We start from the raw sequence: 17156 nt of genomic DNA on the forward strand, positions 1-17156 counted from the left end.
GATAAGATCATGTTTGAGCAAGCACACCGATATATTTTATTCAACTCTGACGATTTCCTCCAATTTCCCACGTGAGTTACATTATTAAATGCGTATTGTACGCATCTAAATACATTCGAAAGTAACCGAATACATGTTCTGTTTACATATAGGATGCACATGGAGTCGCTAATGGAATCAAACAACAGGGAACGTACATCGTATCAACAATTGGTGAAGCAACACAGGGACCAATTCTGTAGTTGGTACAAGTCACACGTAAGAAAAATGTTGGTTTGAACTTTTATTTGCCTATAAAAGACACATGGAATTATTTTTTAAAATAAGGTGTCCAAATCATAGGTTGATAAGTTGGACAAGGCAGATAGAGTGGAATTGGGAGAGAAACTTGTAAGTCATGCCAAAGGCCCAATGTTCGATGCTGTAGAATATAAGTGATATGTGGTTAATGGCGTTTTGTACAGCACCTTGGATGTTGACGAAGAAAAAAAAAGTCAAAACAGTGGAGTGTGTGTCACCACTGAAAATGGTCCCACCTACTACGGTAAGCTAACTCGAATAATCGAGGTTACATACTACGACTTGACGTGGTATGTGCTTTTCCAGTGCGATTGGGCCGACATTCAACTGAATAAGGGATACAAAAAGGACGAATATGGATTCGATCTTGTAAATTTCAAGAACCTAATACACACGGGTGCGCGAATCACCGATGATCCGTTCATACTACCAAATCAAGTATCGCAGGTGTATTATGTCGAGGATCCCAAAAATCCAAATTGGGCTGTTGCTGTAAGGACAAAACCAAGAAATGTGTACAATGTTGGCAGTGGTGAAAGTGAGGATTATGCCGACGCTAACAGTTATCATGAGCACGAGCCTTTCAACATCAACGTGACGGGAGACGTCAGTTTTGACATTGATTATGCACGTACTAATGTACCGACCACCATAGCAACATAATAATTGTATGTAGAAACATGGTTAAACTATTAAAGACTATCCAAATATATGGTGTTTAGAATGATTTACTTATAGTCGTCCCACTTTGTATTTTTTAAAAATGTCATTTCTGTAAATGCATATTGTATATTTAATTTACAATTAAATCTAAACGAAAGACGTCGCAACTGATAAAGGATTTTTGGACGCCTGTAGACTGCACACTGGTTGAGTGACCAGTTGGAGGGTCAGACGATACGACACAGGACCCTAATGAGACACAAGGGGGCGTAGATTCTCAGCATGTACTACATGAGCCACCGGTTGTGGTCAGATGATACGACACAGGACCCTAACGAGACACAAGGGGGCGTAGATCCTCAGCATGTACTACATGAGCCACTAGTTGTAGGGTCAGACGATATGACATAAGACCCTAACGAGACACAAGATGGTGTAGATTCTTAGCAATGTGTAGGCCCTGATATGGAGTTTGGATCATCAGTACAATCAGGGCCTAAGACTTCATATCATAGCGGTACTTCCTGGGTGCCGCGTATGTTACAGGGTGGAAAAGATCACACAATAGGTATGAATTATTTTATACTTGATGATAGTCAGTTACTTTGATAATCATCTACTAATTTAGTAACAATCAACTGTAACGTAATCCATTCTTGAGTTGCAGATGAGCAAGGTAGAAGGAATGTTAGGACTATTGGTAGTCCTAAGGACATATGGCACATACCTGATGGGGAAAGGATAGTGATCCAATTCAATGCCGCATACCAACCAACCGGTGCGGGTAGCGAGAAATTTAGAAGAATCTGTAGGAAGATCATAAGAAATGGTCGTTTTATCAAGTTGCATGGTAACTGGAGGAAGTTACCACCAAAAGGGAAGGAGGACATGTGGCTCGCCCTAACGGTAAGAAAAAATTCTATGAGATTTATTTTGGATTGCGAAAAAATATATGGAACTCTCAACCATACCAAAACAATATTTCTGTCATCATCAACCATATTTATTACAATTCAAAATTAGCCAATGTATTTATAGTTTTGTAGTCTTACATTTCCAATTAAGTTATACCCTCTCATTTTTGTGTTTAGAAAAAATTCTATATGGAGCCTGTTCACAACATTGCGAACATAAAAAGGCTAACGTTGATGAACCTCGCAAGCAAAAGAAGGCAGTTCAGGCACGAGGTCAAAAAGAGTATGAATTTGAAAGAAACAGATACCGTAGAATCTATGGTCAGTAGGGCGGTGACAGCGCAAATTTTTGATTCAGAAGACTTTGAAATGGAAGTTGATAGGTGGTTGTCTTCGGCTGATAAGGTATTTTTATATATTGCCTTATTTATTTTTGTTAAGAATCCCCATATTAACATTACAATTTTTATAGGCGAATTCATTGAAGGCCAAGATGAGTCATAGCTACAATGCATTTCTTCACACTCTGGGATCGAAGAGCATTGCACTGGTTGCACGAGAAATGGTACGTACAAATTTAAAATGCTCACGGCTCGTAAGCACTATAATAAGATAATAAGCTTATAATTGATAATATTAATGATATTGCAGGAGGAAGACACAGGTGAAACCCCGAACCGAGACGATATGTTCATTGTCTCGCATACCAAGAAAGATGGGAACCCTGTGAATGCAACGGCTGGGGAAGCTATGGAAAGTACGTGATAAATACGTAAAAATTATTTGTAGGTTCAAGGTTTTTTTTTTTATGATTTTTTTTTTTTTTTTTAACCTTTTGTCCACTTGAGAAAAGATTCAAGTTTTCATTTGTATGTTTTGTGCAGGCGAAGATAAGGGCAATTATCAAACATCAGTCGCCTTCAAAACGAGAAAGTTCACAGGGGTCGGTATATTGGTCGCACAACGATGCGTGCGCACAAGTACTAGGGAGGGAACATTTTGGCTGTGTACATGGGGTGGGGCTAGGGCCGACTCCCGGTAAATCCTCCTCTTATTCATTCGAACAAGGAACAATATCTAGTGCACCTACTCCCAGGGAAATAGAGATGGCTGCTGAGGTGGACTATTTGAGGAATTTGTGCGAAGAGCAAAACACCAAATATGTAGCGCAACAGGAAGAGTTGGAAAGTGTCAAACGTATGGTAGCCATGATTATGGCGGTAAAACTACCATCAATGGAAAACAACCAAGAAGGTGATGTCTAGTTGTCATTGTCAGATTTTAGGTATCAAATATTTTGGGTTTTAATTGGGCATTTGGACTTGAATTCTGTTGTCCTTGTAATTGAATTTAATTTATGATATGTAAGCTAGTACATAGACTGTTGTTGTGAAAATTTGAATTTGGATTTGCACGATTTGTTGTTGGTACCATTTAATTTGGATTTGGATGTTGGATTTGGATATGGATGATGCTGGATTTTGGTTTTGGATGATGTTGGATGTTTGATTTAACTTTGGAAATGAATTTGGATTTAGATGATGTTGTAGGATTTTGTATTAATTAAATTCATATTTTGAAAAAAAAATAAAAATTCTGCCCAAACCGTCCAGAAAATTTTATTTTTTTTTCCAGATAATTTCTAGACGGTTTGGGCTCAAACCATCCAAAACCAGTTGCAGATGGTTTGGGTCCAAATCGTCTGGAATTTATTACTGATGGTTTAACCAAACCGTCAAGAAACGGTTCTGGATAGTTTGGGCCAAACCGTCCCAAACCCTACTTAGCGACGTATTTTCCTGGACGATTTTAAACCGTCCAGAAAAAACCGTCTGGAATTGATTCCAGATGGTTTTTCTATTGTCCAGAATTTGTGTTTTTTTTGTAGTGCTAACTTAACAAAACACAACATCCAACTTATAATAACCAACACAAAAGCTTAAACTATTAACATAAACACAAAATAAGGCTGCAAAGCCAATAACAGAAGGCAAACACAAGGAAACATGCTAGGGCAGTAGAGGCAAGATTATGGTAAGGTATTACCTCTCTTGAGAGGAACCTCATGATTTCCCTTTCTCTCTCTCTCTCTCTCTCTCCCCTAGGGTATCTGGACTGGAAGGAGTGAAAATGGTGGCTGATCGATGTAATGCCCTTCTTACAGGCAGGCCAAATTGATTAGAAAGTGTTGAGGTGTCTCACATGCTTAAAAAAAATCTCTTGGCAACTTCGAATCCGACTTCGATTGTTCCCCCTCGATCGTTCAAATCCAACTTCAATCGTTCACCAACAATCATTCGAGTCGTTCGAGGGAAACATCAAAATGTTCACTCTGCAAGAAATTCCAATTGTACATCTAAAAGGTAATTTATGTTCAATGTGAACTTTAGTTGCTAGGGTTCAACACATATACTTCCGGTATTCATATTTTAATTGAAAGTAAATCATATTTTACTCAAAAAGAGCGTGGAAATACTTGTATGATATTGGAGTTTAATGGAAAACTTGGCATTGGAAATTATATAATTAAAGCCAACTTTTTAATTTTTTTTTAAAACATTATTAGTGTCGACTTATAGTCGCCTCTAATAAAGTTTTTCTTTCTTTCTTTTTTTTTTTAAAAAAAAAAAAAAAACAAAAACAAAATAATTGAGGCATCAGTGTCAACTCTAAGTCAACGCTAATGACCAGTTATTAGAGCGTGTTGACCTATTAGAGTTGACACTGATAATATGGAATCTGGGTCGACCCTTAGTTGATGGTGATATTTATCGACAATGATTTTGTTATTTTGTTAAAAAAAATATATATTAAGCAAGTCATGAGCTAATGACCTATTACCAGCGTCGAATTTGGTAACACGTCATTTTTGGGTTCTAAACCCATTAGCTTTGACTATAAATATTCTTAGTCGCTGATATGTAATTATTAGCTTCAACCCAAATGTCAACACAATTGATCATCCTTAGCGTCGACGCGTTACCTCTAAAGACCAATAGCGACAACATTTGAAATTTTAGCGTCAACTTTTTGTCAATACTAATAATCAAATTTTTTGTAGTTTTCCAGTCTGAAACTTGAAGGTCATAGTAGTAATGGGACTGCTTTGGTTGGGCAAGTTTGGTAACCATTTCTTCATTTTTTTTTTTCTAAAAATGTCAACCTTATTTCTTCAGTTTTCTCTCACAAAAATTACAAAACTCTTTTTTACTTTATATCACATCAAAGAATGCATTCCTTCTTTGTCCTCTCAAATTTTTTTGTCAAACAAATCCAAGCAACTTTTACAGTTATACACCAAAAAGCCTAAGAATTAACCATTCTTTCTTTTTTTTACCTCTTTTTGTTTCTTTGAATAAGTAATAATGAAATAAAGAAAATAAACTTTCTTCACATTACTATTAAAAGAAAAGAGCATAAATTACGTATAGACGATTAGAAGGTTAATTTTTTTAGTTTATTTAATCAGAAGACAACTTTCTTGTTTGGTATCACTATGAAGATTACCATCGGGCCGGGTAATTCATATCAATTTTTTGTCAACAAAAAATAGAGTATCAATGCTAGATACTATACTTTTGTCTTGCAATTGTTCAACAACGTTGACATGTCACTCTCAACTAATATTTGGATTAGTCTTTGTTAAATAATAATCAAAAAAAAAAAGATTCAATGGTTTATTAGGAGTGCCACGTCAACATTGTTAGTCAATTTTTGGATTAAAATATGGGCCCTGCTATTTAGTATACTTGAGGTCCTTCTTCCATTCTCTCATTTTGAAAATCAACCATTGAATCAAAAGAACCCATGCAGGACCCACGTTTAGGTCCTACAGATCCAATGGTTGATTTTTAAAATAGGAGGATAGCGAATGGATGTGTGAATACAAGAAAGCATTTCTCTAAAAATCTATATAAGAGAAATACTATTTTGCATTCTCCAAGCATACGCAACTGAAGCGGCATCCACAATCTACCTTTAGATCAATCTTAATTAAAAACAAAAAAATAAAAAGTAAATAAATTAAGGGTAGATTATGATGCATGCCACATTAGCTAAGTATGCTGGGAAAATGCAAAATAACATTTCTCAAAATATAATATCTAACATTACTCTCTCTTTTTTATTAATTTTTTAATCTTAGTTGGAACAATAATTTTCTCTTAATTACTTGCACATGCCTAACTGGGAAGTTGTACTCAAATTAATTGGCATCACATGATAATTACAATTATATCTATTAATGGATCTCTTAACGAGTGACTGACTAATCATTAGTATACATTCTCTAAAACGATTTGATGAAATATTTGACTTGAATGACTCCAAACGCTCAAATCGGTCTTCCAAAACAGCATACAACCATTGTGACATGTCGGGATCTTCTTGTATCTCAACCCCGGCCATCTCCCTCATGTATTTTTTAGCCTGATATGTGTCTTTAGGCAGCTTCGCATCTTTTGGAACAATACCTTTAAGAAACCCGAGCAATTTTGAGAACAATGTGTTACTGCATCCACTTTCATTCTTCAAATTGAATAGCCCAACATTAACACAAAATATACTGTGGTCAGTGCATCCTGACCACAGTGGCTCCTTTGATTCTTTCAACAAATTGAATAACTTTTTAGCTTCATTAGTTCACTCTTCATCATGTTGGTATACATTATCGGCTTCCACACCCATTTGAGACACACCTTCATCTACCCAAATATCGTGCATGGGGAAAATATCTTGCAACAAGGATTGCATGCCACTGTTGCCTTCACGAATTTGGTCCATATTGACAGGAGCGTTAGTCACCTAATCAGTAACGGTTGATAGTTGATGCATGAACCATGTTGTGTAACTCTGCATAAATTCTCCTTTTTCCAATATCAAACTGTTGTATACATCACTAGAAGGTAGTGTCTTCTGAAGATAACACTTATTGCATGGGCAAATTAATCTCCCAGGTGTTTTTTGTGTTTTCATGTGCAAACTCGATCAATAAAGCCTAAACATCATTCCTATACTTGGGATCGAACCTAAGCATTGTGATCTAACTCTTGTTCATCACTTGACTACATTAGAAATGACAAAAAAAAAGAAAAAAGAAAAAAGAAAAAGAAAGTATGAATTTTCAATAATGATTAAATATAGATGTCAAATTATAACAAAAGGATGACTAATTTCATACATTCGGTTAACATGCAATTGCTTAGGAAAATGGCATTGTGTTACCAAACCCAATATTAGAGGTATTTTTAATAACTGTTATGACTTACAATATAGACAGATCTTTGTGCGTAAAAATATATAAAGAAAGGCTAATTAGAACTACTGAGTGTTTTGGAAGTAATGTCTCCAATAATGTTATATTTTTCTAAAAAAGGCCTGACAAACAATGACTATGCTACAACACATGATAAAACTTTCCATAAAGTTAACAACTTGGTGTATTACCAACCGAACAGTATAATTATTGAAGGAAATGAACGCACATATATCAACATCACATAGGCCAAGCATTATTTTTCAGAATTATTTTTTTTGACCTCGAGCATTGTCTATTAGGATAGTGCAGTTATTAAGATTGCAACTTGCTTAATTTGTAGCATGACATTTGTTCTACTCCTTAGTCCTCTTATGAGGAAATATATTGTATATATTTATATACAAATAAAAAATAAATTATTTCTACTTTATTTCTCTAGAGCCTCGCTTTCTTAATCTTTTCTTGTCAATTCGCATCCATATATGATGCCTTTCGCCAGAGTGTGAGATGTAATACCCGGAAAATATCATACTTAGGTCAATAATGCTTAGGATAATAATATTTACATGTGTGTACATAGGTATAAGATCCAATTAATGTTAGTTAAAGATTAAATAGAATTGTGTATATGTACATGTATAGAAATCGGATAAGGAAAGATATTATTAATCAAAGTCGATCGAGTGACTTTGGAAGCACTGACGATCGATCGAATATTAAATCGATCGAGCGACTTTATAGTTGATCGAGTGATTTTGGGTCGAAGTCGATTAAGCGACTGAATAAAAATTTGCATTCTCCCCGCATACACAACTGATGTGGCATCCTCAATCCACCCTTAGATCAATCTTAATTAAAAAGGAAAAAAAAAAAAATAAATAAATAAGGATAGATTATGCATGCCACGTTAGCTGAGTATGCTAGCAGAATGCGAAATAACATTTTTCAAAATATAATATCTAGCATTACACTTTTTTTTTTATTAATTTTTTAATCTAAGTTGGAACAACTATTAATATTCTCTTAGTTGCACATGCCTAACTGGGAACTTGTAATCAAATTAAGTGACATCACATGATAATTACAATTATTTAAAGAGATAAAATATATATTGCTCTGACTTTGAATTATATCTATTGGATCTCTTAAAAGCAACTGACTAATAATTGGTATACATTATCTAAAACGATCGATTCCATGAAATATTTGACTTGAATGATCATTCCAAACACTCAGATCGGTCTTTTAGAAATAACAATTTATTAACTCATTTCCCTATTTTTTGTTCGCACTTTGAAGTGCGCCTCCAAGCTAGGCACGTGCAGCCGGCTGATATGTTTCTTCTAGATGCATGTTCATCAATTTCTACGCCTGTGCTTGGAGAGAAAAAGTAAACGCGAAACCCTATTAACAAAACCGGGCTGAGGTAGTTGGATTGTAGAGCTTTCAGCCAACAATATTTTATATATTTTCAATATTCCGTAGTATTTTTCTGGTAAAAGAAGAGAACCTCTCTATTTTTCTCCAGAAATATTTACTTATGCTCCATTTGTTTGGGCGTTTTATATATTTTTCGGTATTTGAAACAATCGAAAATGATGATCAATGAAAATTATTTTCAGTTTGACCGTAAAAGCCTCTTTAATTTTTGTAAAACGATTCATGATTTTAAAAACCGCAAATCGTTTTATGAATTTAAATTCTTCATTTTTGGCCAAGCCAAATTATGGTAAAACTGGCATAAATCTCGTAAAAGTGGCCGGAATCTTGTTGTCCGGTAATGAAATTTCGTCACCGATAATTTTTTATCGTTGGCAATTTTTTCTTACGAGCCAAAGACCAAAAAAAATTTTTTAAAAAAAAAATTTATAAAAAAAAAATTTAAAAATAAAAAATATTTTAGATCGAAAAAAACAAAACATCATAAGATATATCATGAGGCCGCCACCCACTGATCGATACTTAATAAACAAAACAAAAAAAGATCATCTATTTTTCTTATCTAGAACATGCGCGCATGTAACCTAAAGAGTCAATTAAGTTGGCGATTGTGATTATTCATAAATAGGTCGGCTATGCAGAATCGCCAAAAACTTTGCTGCACAGCACTACAAAAGATAATACGGCGACAAACCCTTTGGTCAACCGTCAGCCCTTTCTATATTTTCGGCTTAATTGACTGGCCGCTTTTCCGTTGAACTAATCATCAGAAAATCCTCTCTTTTTTTTTTTGTTTTTTTTTTTTGTTTAGGATGAGTTGTTGAAGTGCATTTTTAGCTTACCCATTTTTGACTTTTCCAAAGAACGCAGCTTATGTTGACAATTTCTTGTCAACTTGAATAGTATGTAAGGGAACAGCCAAATTCTTCAACTCTTCCGCTAATTAATTAGTGCTGTAGCGTGAAGCTGAGGTCTACTATAAATAAGTGCTGCGTAGTACTTCACCATAGCTTCATCCGAAGAACATTATTCTCATGCATTTCCTACCAAAAATGTCTTCCTTCTCGATCTATATGCTAACATTTGCTCTCCTTCTCCAAACCATTTATGGAGCCAGCCCTCTCTTCCATTTCTGTTCAAGCTCTGAGAACTTCACCACCAATGACCCTTATGATTCAAACCTCAGAAAGCTCTTGGGCAATCTTTACTACCAAACCCCTCCCCAGGGCTTTGCTCTTGGTTCAGTCGGTCAGGATCCCTACAAAACTTACGGGCTTGCTCTTTGTCGTGGTGACGTTGAAGCCACAGACTGCAGGACTTGCGTTAATGAGGCCACCGCCGAGATTCACAAACGCTGCCCGTATAATAAAGGTGCGATTATATGGTACGATAATTGTCTTTTGAAGTACGTCAACACTGATTTCCTTGGCAAAATTGATAACAAGAACAAGTTCTATATGTGGAACTTGAGAAATGTTAGCGAGCCCACAAGCTTTAACCAAAAGACAAGGGAGTTGTTGAGCCTACTAGCCAAAGATGCATCTGCGACTCCAAAACTGTATGCAGTTGGAGAGCTAGAGCTCGAAGAATCAAAGAAGCTCTATGGTTTGGCCCAATGCACAAGGGACCTTTCTACAAGTGACTGTTTCAAGTGTCTTGATGGTATAATTGGTGAACTTCCTCGTTGCTGTGATGGGAAAGAAGGAGGAAGAGTTGTTGGTGGGAGTTGCAACATAAGATATGAGATTTACCCCTTCGTCACTGCTTAGATTCTAAATGTTCTGCAGTTTCGTCTTTTGATGAATAAGTGTTCTAGAGTTTAGAATCGTCTATACATTATAAACAAATATAAAGTCTTTGTAAGAACACGTCTATAATCATTCTCACTTTTGGAAGGATGCAGTATATCTTCCTTTCTATATGTTGCATGTTTTCATCATCAACATCTGTTGTGGAATAAAATTTTCTTTCGTTTCTTAATAGGATTTACTATACTGGGAATACATTCCTTAGTTTTGGGTTCTTAATAGAATTTACTGTTATGATACGAATTGAAAATAAATATAGATTTCTAAGTAACTTCAACCAAACAGTTAACCAAATATGTAAAGCAGTTAAAGTAAATAGTACAGATATTTGCTTACGAAGTGGAAACTCTTTACACCAAAGAAAAAAATTGCTCCGGGACACCCAAACCCAAGAAATCAATTATCAAAAGAAATAGCTAATTACAAAAAGTTCGTACTCACAACCCTTTGCAGTAGTCACTCTCTTCAATTCTATTAAGCGCCTACTTATCTGCCTCTGTCCCTGACCCGTCTGGAGAGTTCTTCTATTGATCCCTTAACTGGGGCTCCTTTCTAGCTAAACTTCAATGATTGAACGGTTAAACAACAAAATACATGAAACACTGTAATAGAGATACATATAAATGTTTATGTCTAATAAACCTTATCTTAGCACAATGGAATTCTCCACAAAAATTCTTAAAGAACATTGTCTAGAAGCTCATTTTAATAAGCTCTGGAAACCCTAAAACAAATTAGGAACGGATTTCTAGGCTGTGGTATCCAAAAATGTGAGAGAACATAAACTTGCTGTCAATCGTGTCCGGCGTCTGGATGTCTAGACATCTTGAACGAAAGAGCTGAATAAGAAGATATTGTAGAATATCTATCAAGAAAAGGAAAGAGCTGCGATTTAGATTTTGCATAATTATTTGTTCCTAAATTTTTGGATTTTCTTTAAGATGTCCGGACATCCAGACGTCGTGTCCGGACACGATTGATAGTAAGTTTATGTTCTCTCACCTATCCAAACACGCAATGGCTTGTTCGGACACCGCCCCCTAGAGACCGTTCCTGACTTGTTTTAAGGTTTTCAAAGTCTATTTAAAGAAGCTTCTAGGCAGTTTTTTTTTTTTTTTTTTTTTTTTTTTTTTTTTTTTTTTCCAGAATTCCTGTAGAAAATTCCATTGTGGTAAGAGAAAGTTTATTAGGCATAAACGTTTATATGTATCTCTCTTAGAGTATTTCATGTATTTTGTTGTTCAACCATTGAAGTCTAACTAGAGAGGAGATCCACTTATTGGATCAATAGAAGAACTCTCCAGACGGGTCTGGGAAAGAAGCAGGCAAGTAGGCACTTGTTAGAATTCAAAAGAGTGACTACTGCAAAGGGTTGTGAGTACAAACTTCTTATAATTAGCTATTTCTTTTGATAATTGATTTTCTAGGTTTGGTTGCTCCGAAGTGATTTTTCTCTTTGATGCAAAAAGTTCCCACTTCGTTACCAAATATCTGTATTATTTACTTTAACTACTTTACATATTTGGTTAACTGTTTAATTGAAGTTACTTTAGGAGTCCAAATATATTTTCAATTACTTTAACCCATTATTGAGAGATTATGTTTAGGCCTTTATTCTTGTCACATCATATATATGTATATATATATATATATACACACACACAAAGTGGATAATACACCCACACTACAAAAAAAATTGTTTTTTGCCACTTCCAGTTCGCCACGTGTACGGTCACTGTACACGTGGCGAACTGTTGGCCACGTGCAAGTGGCCACGTAAATACACGTGGTGGATCCGGGTGACACTAATTGCACAGTTGGCCGCGTGTATTAAAATACACGTGGCTAACAATTGGCCGCGTGTATTTTAATACACGCGGCTACTTGGCCACGTGTATTAAAATACACATGGCTAACAATTGGCCACGTGTATTTTAATACACGCGGCTACTTGGCCACGTGTATTAAAATACACATGGCTAAATGTATTTTTTTTTTTTTTTTTTTAAAAAAAATTATATTTTTTTTGGACACGTATACTTAATTAATGCACGTTGCCAACAATTATATTATCTTTTTTTTTTTCTTTTTTTTTTTTCCTTCCTAATATATTGGAGTGTACGTATACGTTAACGTACACTCCGTCCAACTCTCCTCTATACGCCACTAGCCGGCCATACCGGTAGAGAAACAGAGAGTGAGATAGACAGAGAGAGAGGTATTAGAGAAAGAGAGTGAGAGGGTACTGACGGAGAGAGAGAGAGAGACGTCGACGTCGGGAAGGCCAGCCACGCGGTGGACGGGGAGCTGGCCGGTGGTGCACGTCTGACGGAGAGAGAGAGAGAGAGAGAGAGAGGGAGAGAGAGAGAACACTGAGAGAGAGAGAGAGAGCAAGAGAGAGCGAGAGAGAGCGAGAGAGAGCGAGCGAGAGGGAGAGAGAGAGAACACTGAGAGAGAGAGAGAGAGAGAGAGAACACTGAGAGCCTAATTTATATATGTATAAATTATATATACATATATATTCAAAAAAAAATTATAAAAAAATAAATAAATATTTTAGCCACGCGTATTTATTACACGTGGCTAATTGGCTACGTGTAATTAATATATGTGGCCAATTGCAAATATAAATATAAAAAATTATAAAAAAAATATAAATATTTTAGCCACGCGTATTTATTACACGTGGCCAATTAGCCACGTGTATTAATTACACGTGGCCAATTAGCCACGTGTAATAAATACACGTGGCTACTTGGCCACGCATATTAATACACGTGGCTAATTGGCCACGTGTAATTAATACATGTGGCCAATTACAAATATAAATATAAAAAAATATAAATATTTTAGCCACCCGTATTAATTACACGTGGCCAATTAGCCACATGTAATGGCTAATTGGCCACGTGTAATTAATACGCGTTGCTAATTGGCCACGTGGCTACAATAACGGTTATTGTAGCCACGTGGCTAATTGCATATTTTTTTGTAGTGCCACCTCGGCCACTAAACTTACACATAATTCACTCAGACTCCCAAATTACCATTTGTCATATTTGACCTCCTAATTAAACTATCATTTTGTTTCAAAATGGCTCGTCCACTAGTTGTTAACATTAAATTGAACAAAGATAGCGCACCTGTCATACATATATATGGACTTGAAATGTTGAGATTTTCATAACCTATCATTTTCAAATTCAATAAACAAAGAGAGTCATTGCACATTATTCAATTGTACATTCTGGTTCATCCTGTTTGCAAATCTACCGTTGGATTTATGACGTACACTTACATGTGAGTCCTACAATTTCAATTATAAATTTGTACATCCATTATACAGAATATTTTCTATCGTTTTTCATTTATAAATATGCATTTGCGACTTCCACCTATACATAGAGAAGGGCCATTTCCATACTTTTTTTCTTTTCTTTTCTTTTCTTTTCTTTTCTTTTTGTATAATTCTTTTATGTTAAATGTGATCTTTATCTATAATACCTCATCTAGTTACCCATATATATGGAGTTTAATTTAGAACTAGAGATGCATACTCCGAAAACATGTAAATCATATTGAGAAATACTTAACATCCCAACATTTTTTTTCCAAATTTGGTTCCAACCTGATGTGTCACAATCTTATGAGATTGTGGTACATTTTTCAAAATGATAGATCTTATTGGATTGTAACACATCAGATTGAAACCAAATTCTAGAAAAAAAAAATGTTTGGATGTTTAGCATTCCTCAATCATATTTTTCTATAAAAAATGATGGATCATCTAAAAACAACAATTAAAGTATAGGCAAATGTATGTGACCCTTCTTTATGTATTCGCCGATGTAAGAGCCATAGAAATAAGCGCCAAATGGGATTGATCCAGCCAAATCTATAGGATTTCGTGGGTTCTCAATTTCAACATTTCCTCTAAAAATTTAGCTTCTCAAGAGCATGCGGTGTTTTATGCATCATTTTATTGGTGATGTAGAGACTAAATTGTTATTTTGGCACACCCCAAGAACTTTTAAATTATTTTTAGGGTTAAATACCTTTTTAGTCCTTGAGTTTTCACAATTTTATTTTTTAGTCCCTGAGTTTCAATTTACATCATAGATAATACCTCAATTTTGGAAAAATATCAAATTGGTACATCGGTTAAGTTTTTCGTCCAAAAACTATCGGTTCGCACGTGGCACTATATAAAAAATTAAAAATTAAAAATCTTTAAAAATTAATAAAAAATTAAAAAAAATTAAAAAAAATTAAAAAAAAAAAAAAAGTGAAAAAAAAAGGGTGGCTCCTTGGTCACCATGGGGGTGGCCGGTCTTGGGTAGCCGAACCACTCCCGTGGCCTATGGGGGTGGTTATGCCACCCCCAATGGCAAAACGGAAAAAACAAAATTTGGAGGTTTTGACCCTTAGGGGTGGTTCGGCCACCCCCAAGGGCAAAACCGATCTCGCCATTTTTTTTTTTTTTTTTTTTCTGTTCAGGTGGAGGCTGAACCACCCAATGGGGGTGGTTCGGCCATCCCAGACCGGACAAGGGGGTGGCCAAGGAGCCACCTCCTTTTTTTTTCAAATTTTTATTTTATTTTATTTATTTTTTAATTAATTTTTTAGATAGTACCACGTGTCAACATCAGAGGTTGACACGTGGCGAACTATTAGTTTTTGGACGGAAAACTTAACCGAGATACCAATTCGGTCTTTTTCCAAAATTTAGGTATCATCTGTGATGCAAATTGAAACTCAGTGACTAAAAAATAAAGTTGTGAAAAATCAGGGACCATATAAGTATTTAACCCTTATTTTTAAACTGCAACGAGGGATTTGTAATTTAGGTCAACTACATAGACTGATTTTGTATTTATCCTTATAATTTTTTTTATAAAAATAAAAAATTGTTTTTCGTCTTTTTTTTTTTTTTTAAAAAAAATAGTAATTTTCTACTAACTAATAAATAAAAAGGGTTCTTTTGGTTTTCTAATGGTCAAAACAAGGGTATTTTTGAAAGATTTTGGTTAAATTGGATTTTCCGTCTAACATAACGGTCAAATCTGACAGATGGGGCTAAGGTGCAACAAAATAGTAATTTGATAGACGTAAGTGTCATACTTGTTAATTAGTTCATGTGCGTGTGGTTAAATAAATAAAAAACTGTTGTTAATTAAGGGGTTAAAGTATATTTATCCCTTAAAATCATCAAAATTCTCCGTTAGGAACTTCATACTTCATAAATAAATATAATATTATTCCATCATAATGTCTTAATTAGAACATTCTCATCTTCCAAGTTTTGGTAAACTCAGATACTAGGGTTGACAATGCACAACTTTTCTTTTCTCGGTTTTTTTTTTTTTTTCTTTCTTTCTTTTTTTGGATGAATGTTGACTTTTCCAAGTTAAGAACGTAGAAGAAACAGACAACCTCTTTAGACCTACGGCTTAGGGCTGAGGATGAGAAATTACTATAAATAAATGAGAAATGCTTGGTTATCATCTTCTGCTCATTTTTTGTCCATCTCTATACAAGAAATTGAAAAATTTACCATTAAAAATATGGAAACAAACGTGTGGTCTCATAAATTCAATAATGAATTTACAAAAAAATGTGGATAAAAAATAAGCAAGAGATAGATGGATGTGTATAAATAAATCAGTCAACGTCTCCTATCATCATTTCCTACCAAAAATGTCTTCGTCACGGTTCACCTTCTCTGTCACCCTACTAACATCTTCTCTCCTTCTCCATACCACTTTTGGATCAGGCCCTCTCTTCCATTTTTGTTCAAGCTCTGGGAACTTCACCGCCAACGACCCTTATGAATCAAACCTAAGAAAGCTCATGGGCAATCTTTATACCCAAACACCTCCCCATGGTTTTGGCCTTGAGTCAGTGGGTCAGGATCCGTACAGAACTTATGGGCTTGCTCTTTGTCGTGGTGACGTTGAAGGCAGAGACTGCAGGAACTGCTTTCATGACGCAAGCAACGAAATTCTAAAAAGCTGCCCAAACAGTAAGGGTGCAATAATATGGTATGATAATTGTCTTCTCAAGTACAACAATAGAGATTTCCATGGCCAAATTGATAATCAAAACAAGTTCTACATGTGGAACACGCGAAATGTTAGAGATCCCACAAACTTCAACCAAAAAACAAAGGAGTTGTTGAGCCTACTCGCCAAAAAGGCATCTGCGACTCCGAAACTGTATGCAGTTGGACAGCTAGAGCTCGGAAAATCGAGGAAGCTCTATGGCTTGGCCCAATGCACAAGGGACCTTTCTGGAAGTGACTGTTTCAAGTGTCTTGATGGTATAACTGGTGAACTTCCTCGCTGCTGTGATGGGAAGGAAGGTGGAAGAGTTGTCGGAGGGAGTTGCAACATAAGATATGAGATTTATCCGCTGTAAATACAGTATCACTTCTTAATTTTGTACTTGGTGCATATTTCGACAACATACGTTAATTGTTGATCATAAAAATTCCTTTTTTTTTTAGAGAGAATATATAAACATTCGTTTTGTTTGTTCATAGGATGTTATGTACGTGGGAATACATTCATTCTAGCTCTAGGGAGCATACCCCTTTTTCTTGAATTCGTGAAATTCTGATTTTGAGGGTCTTCTTTAAACACGTTTGTATGATTAAATATGGGATTTAGTTGAAAAGGGGAATATCATCAACTTAATTGTCGCCGCTCAAGTAAGTAAACACGCTGTCTAAAAACACCTGATACAGATGGAAAATACATTTTCTAAATTACTTGC

General features: G+C 35.3%; 2 protein-coding genes across 2 annotated transcripts; both read left to right on the forward strand.

Moving 5' to 3' along the window:
• Nucleotides 1–9563: 9563 nt before the first annotated feature.
• LOC133868492 (cysteine-rich repeat secretory protein 38-like) lies at nt 9564–10554 on the forward strand. The gene has a single exon (XM_062305395.1). The coding sequence runs from the start codon at nt 9609–9611 to the stop codon at nt 10341–10343; it is 735 nt and encodes a 244-aa protein (XP_062161379.1). The 5' UTR covers nt 9564–9608; the 3' UTR covers nt 10344–10554.
• A 5525-nt stretch (nt 10555–16079) lies between these two features.
• Nucleotides 16080–16799, forward strand: LOC133868994 (cysteine-rich repeat secretory protein 38-like). Its single transcript, XM_062305983.1, has one exon. It carries the CDS (start codon nt 16080–16082, stop codon nt 16797–16799), a length of 720 nt encoding a protein of 239 aa, XP_062161967.1.
• The last annotated feature ends 357 nt before the right edge of the window (nt 16800–17156 follow it).

The sequence above is a fragment of the Alnus glutinosa genome, chromosome 5, assembly GCF_958979055.1.
Source record: "Alnus glutinosa chromosome 5, dhAlnGlut1.1, whole genome shotgun sequence".
Classification (NCBI taxonomy): domain Eukaryota; kingdom Viridiplantae; phylum Streptophyta; class Magnoliopsida; order Fagales; family Betulaceae; genus Alnus; species Alnus glutinosa.

What these genes read in the sequence shown, in the direction of transcription:
- LOC133868492 (XM_062305395.1), top strand. Translation starts at nt 9,609, where the DNA reads ATGCATTTCCTACCAAAAATGTCTTCCTTCTCGATCTATATGCTAACA.
- LOC133868994 (XM_062305983.1), top strand. Translation starts at nt 16,080, where the DNA reads ATGTCTTCGTCACGGTTCACCTTCTCTGTCACCCTACTAACATCTTCT.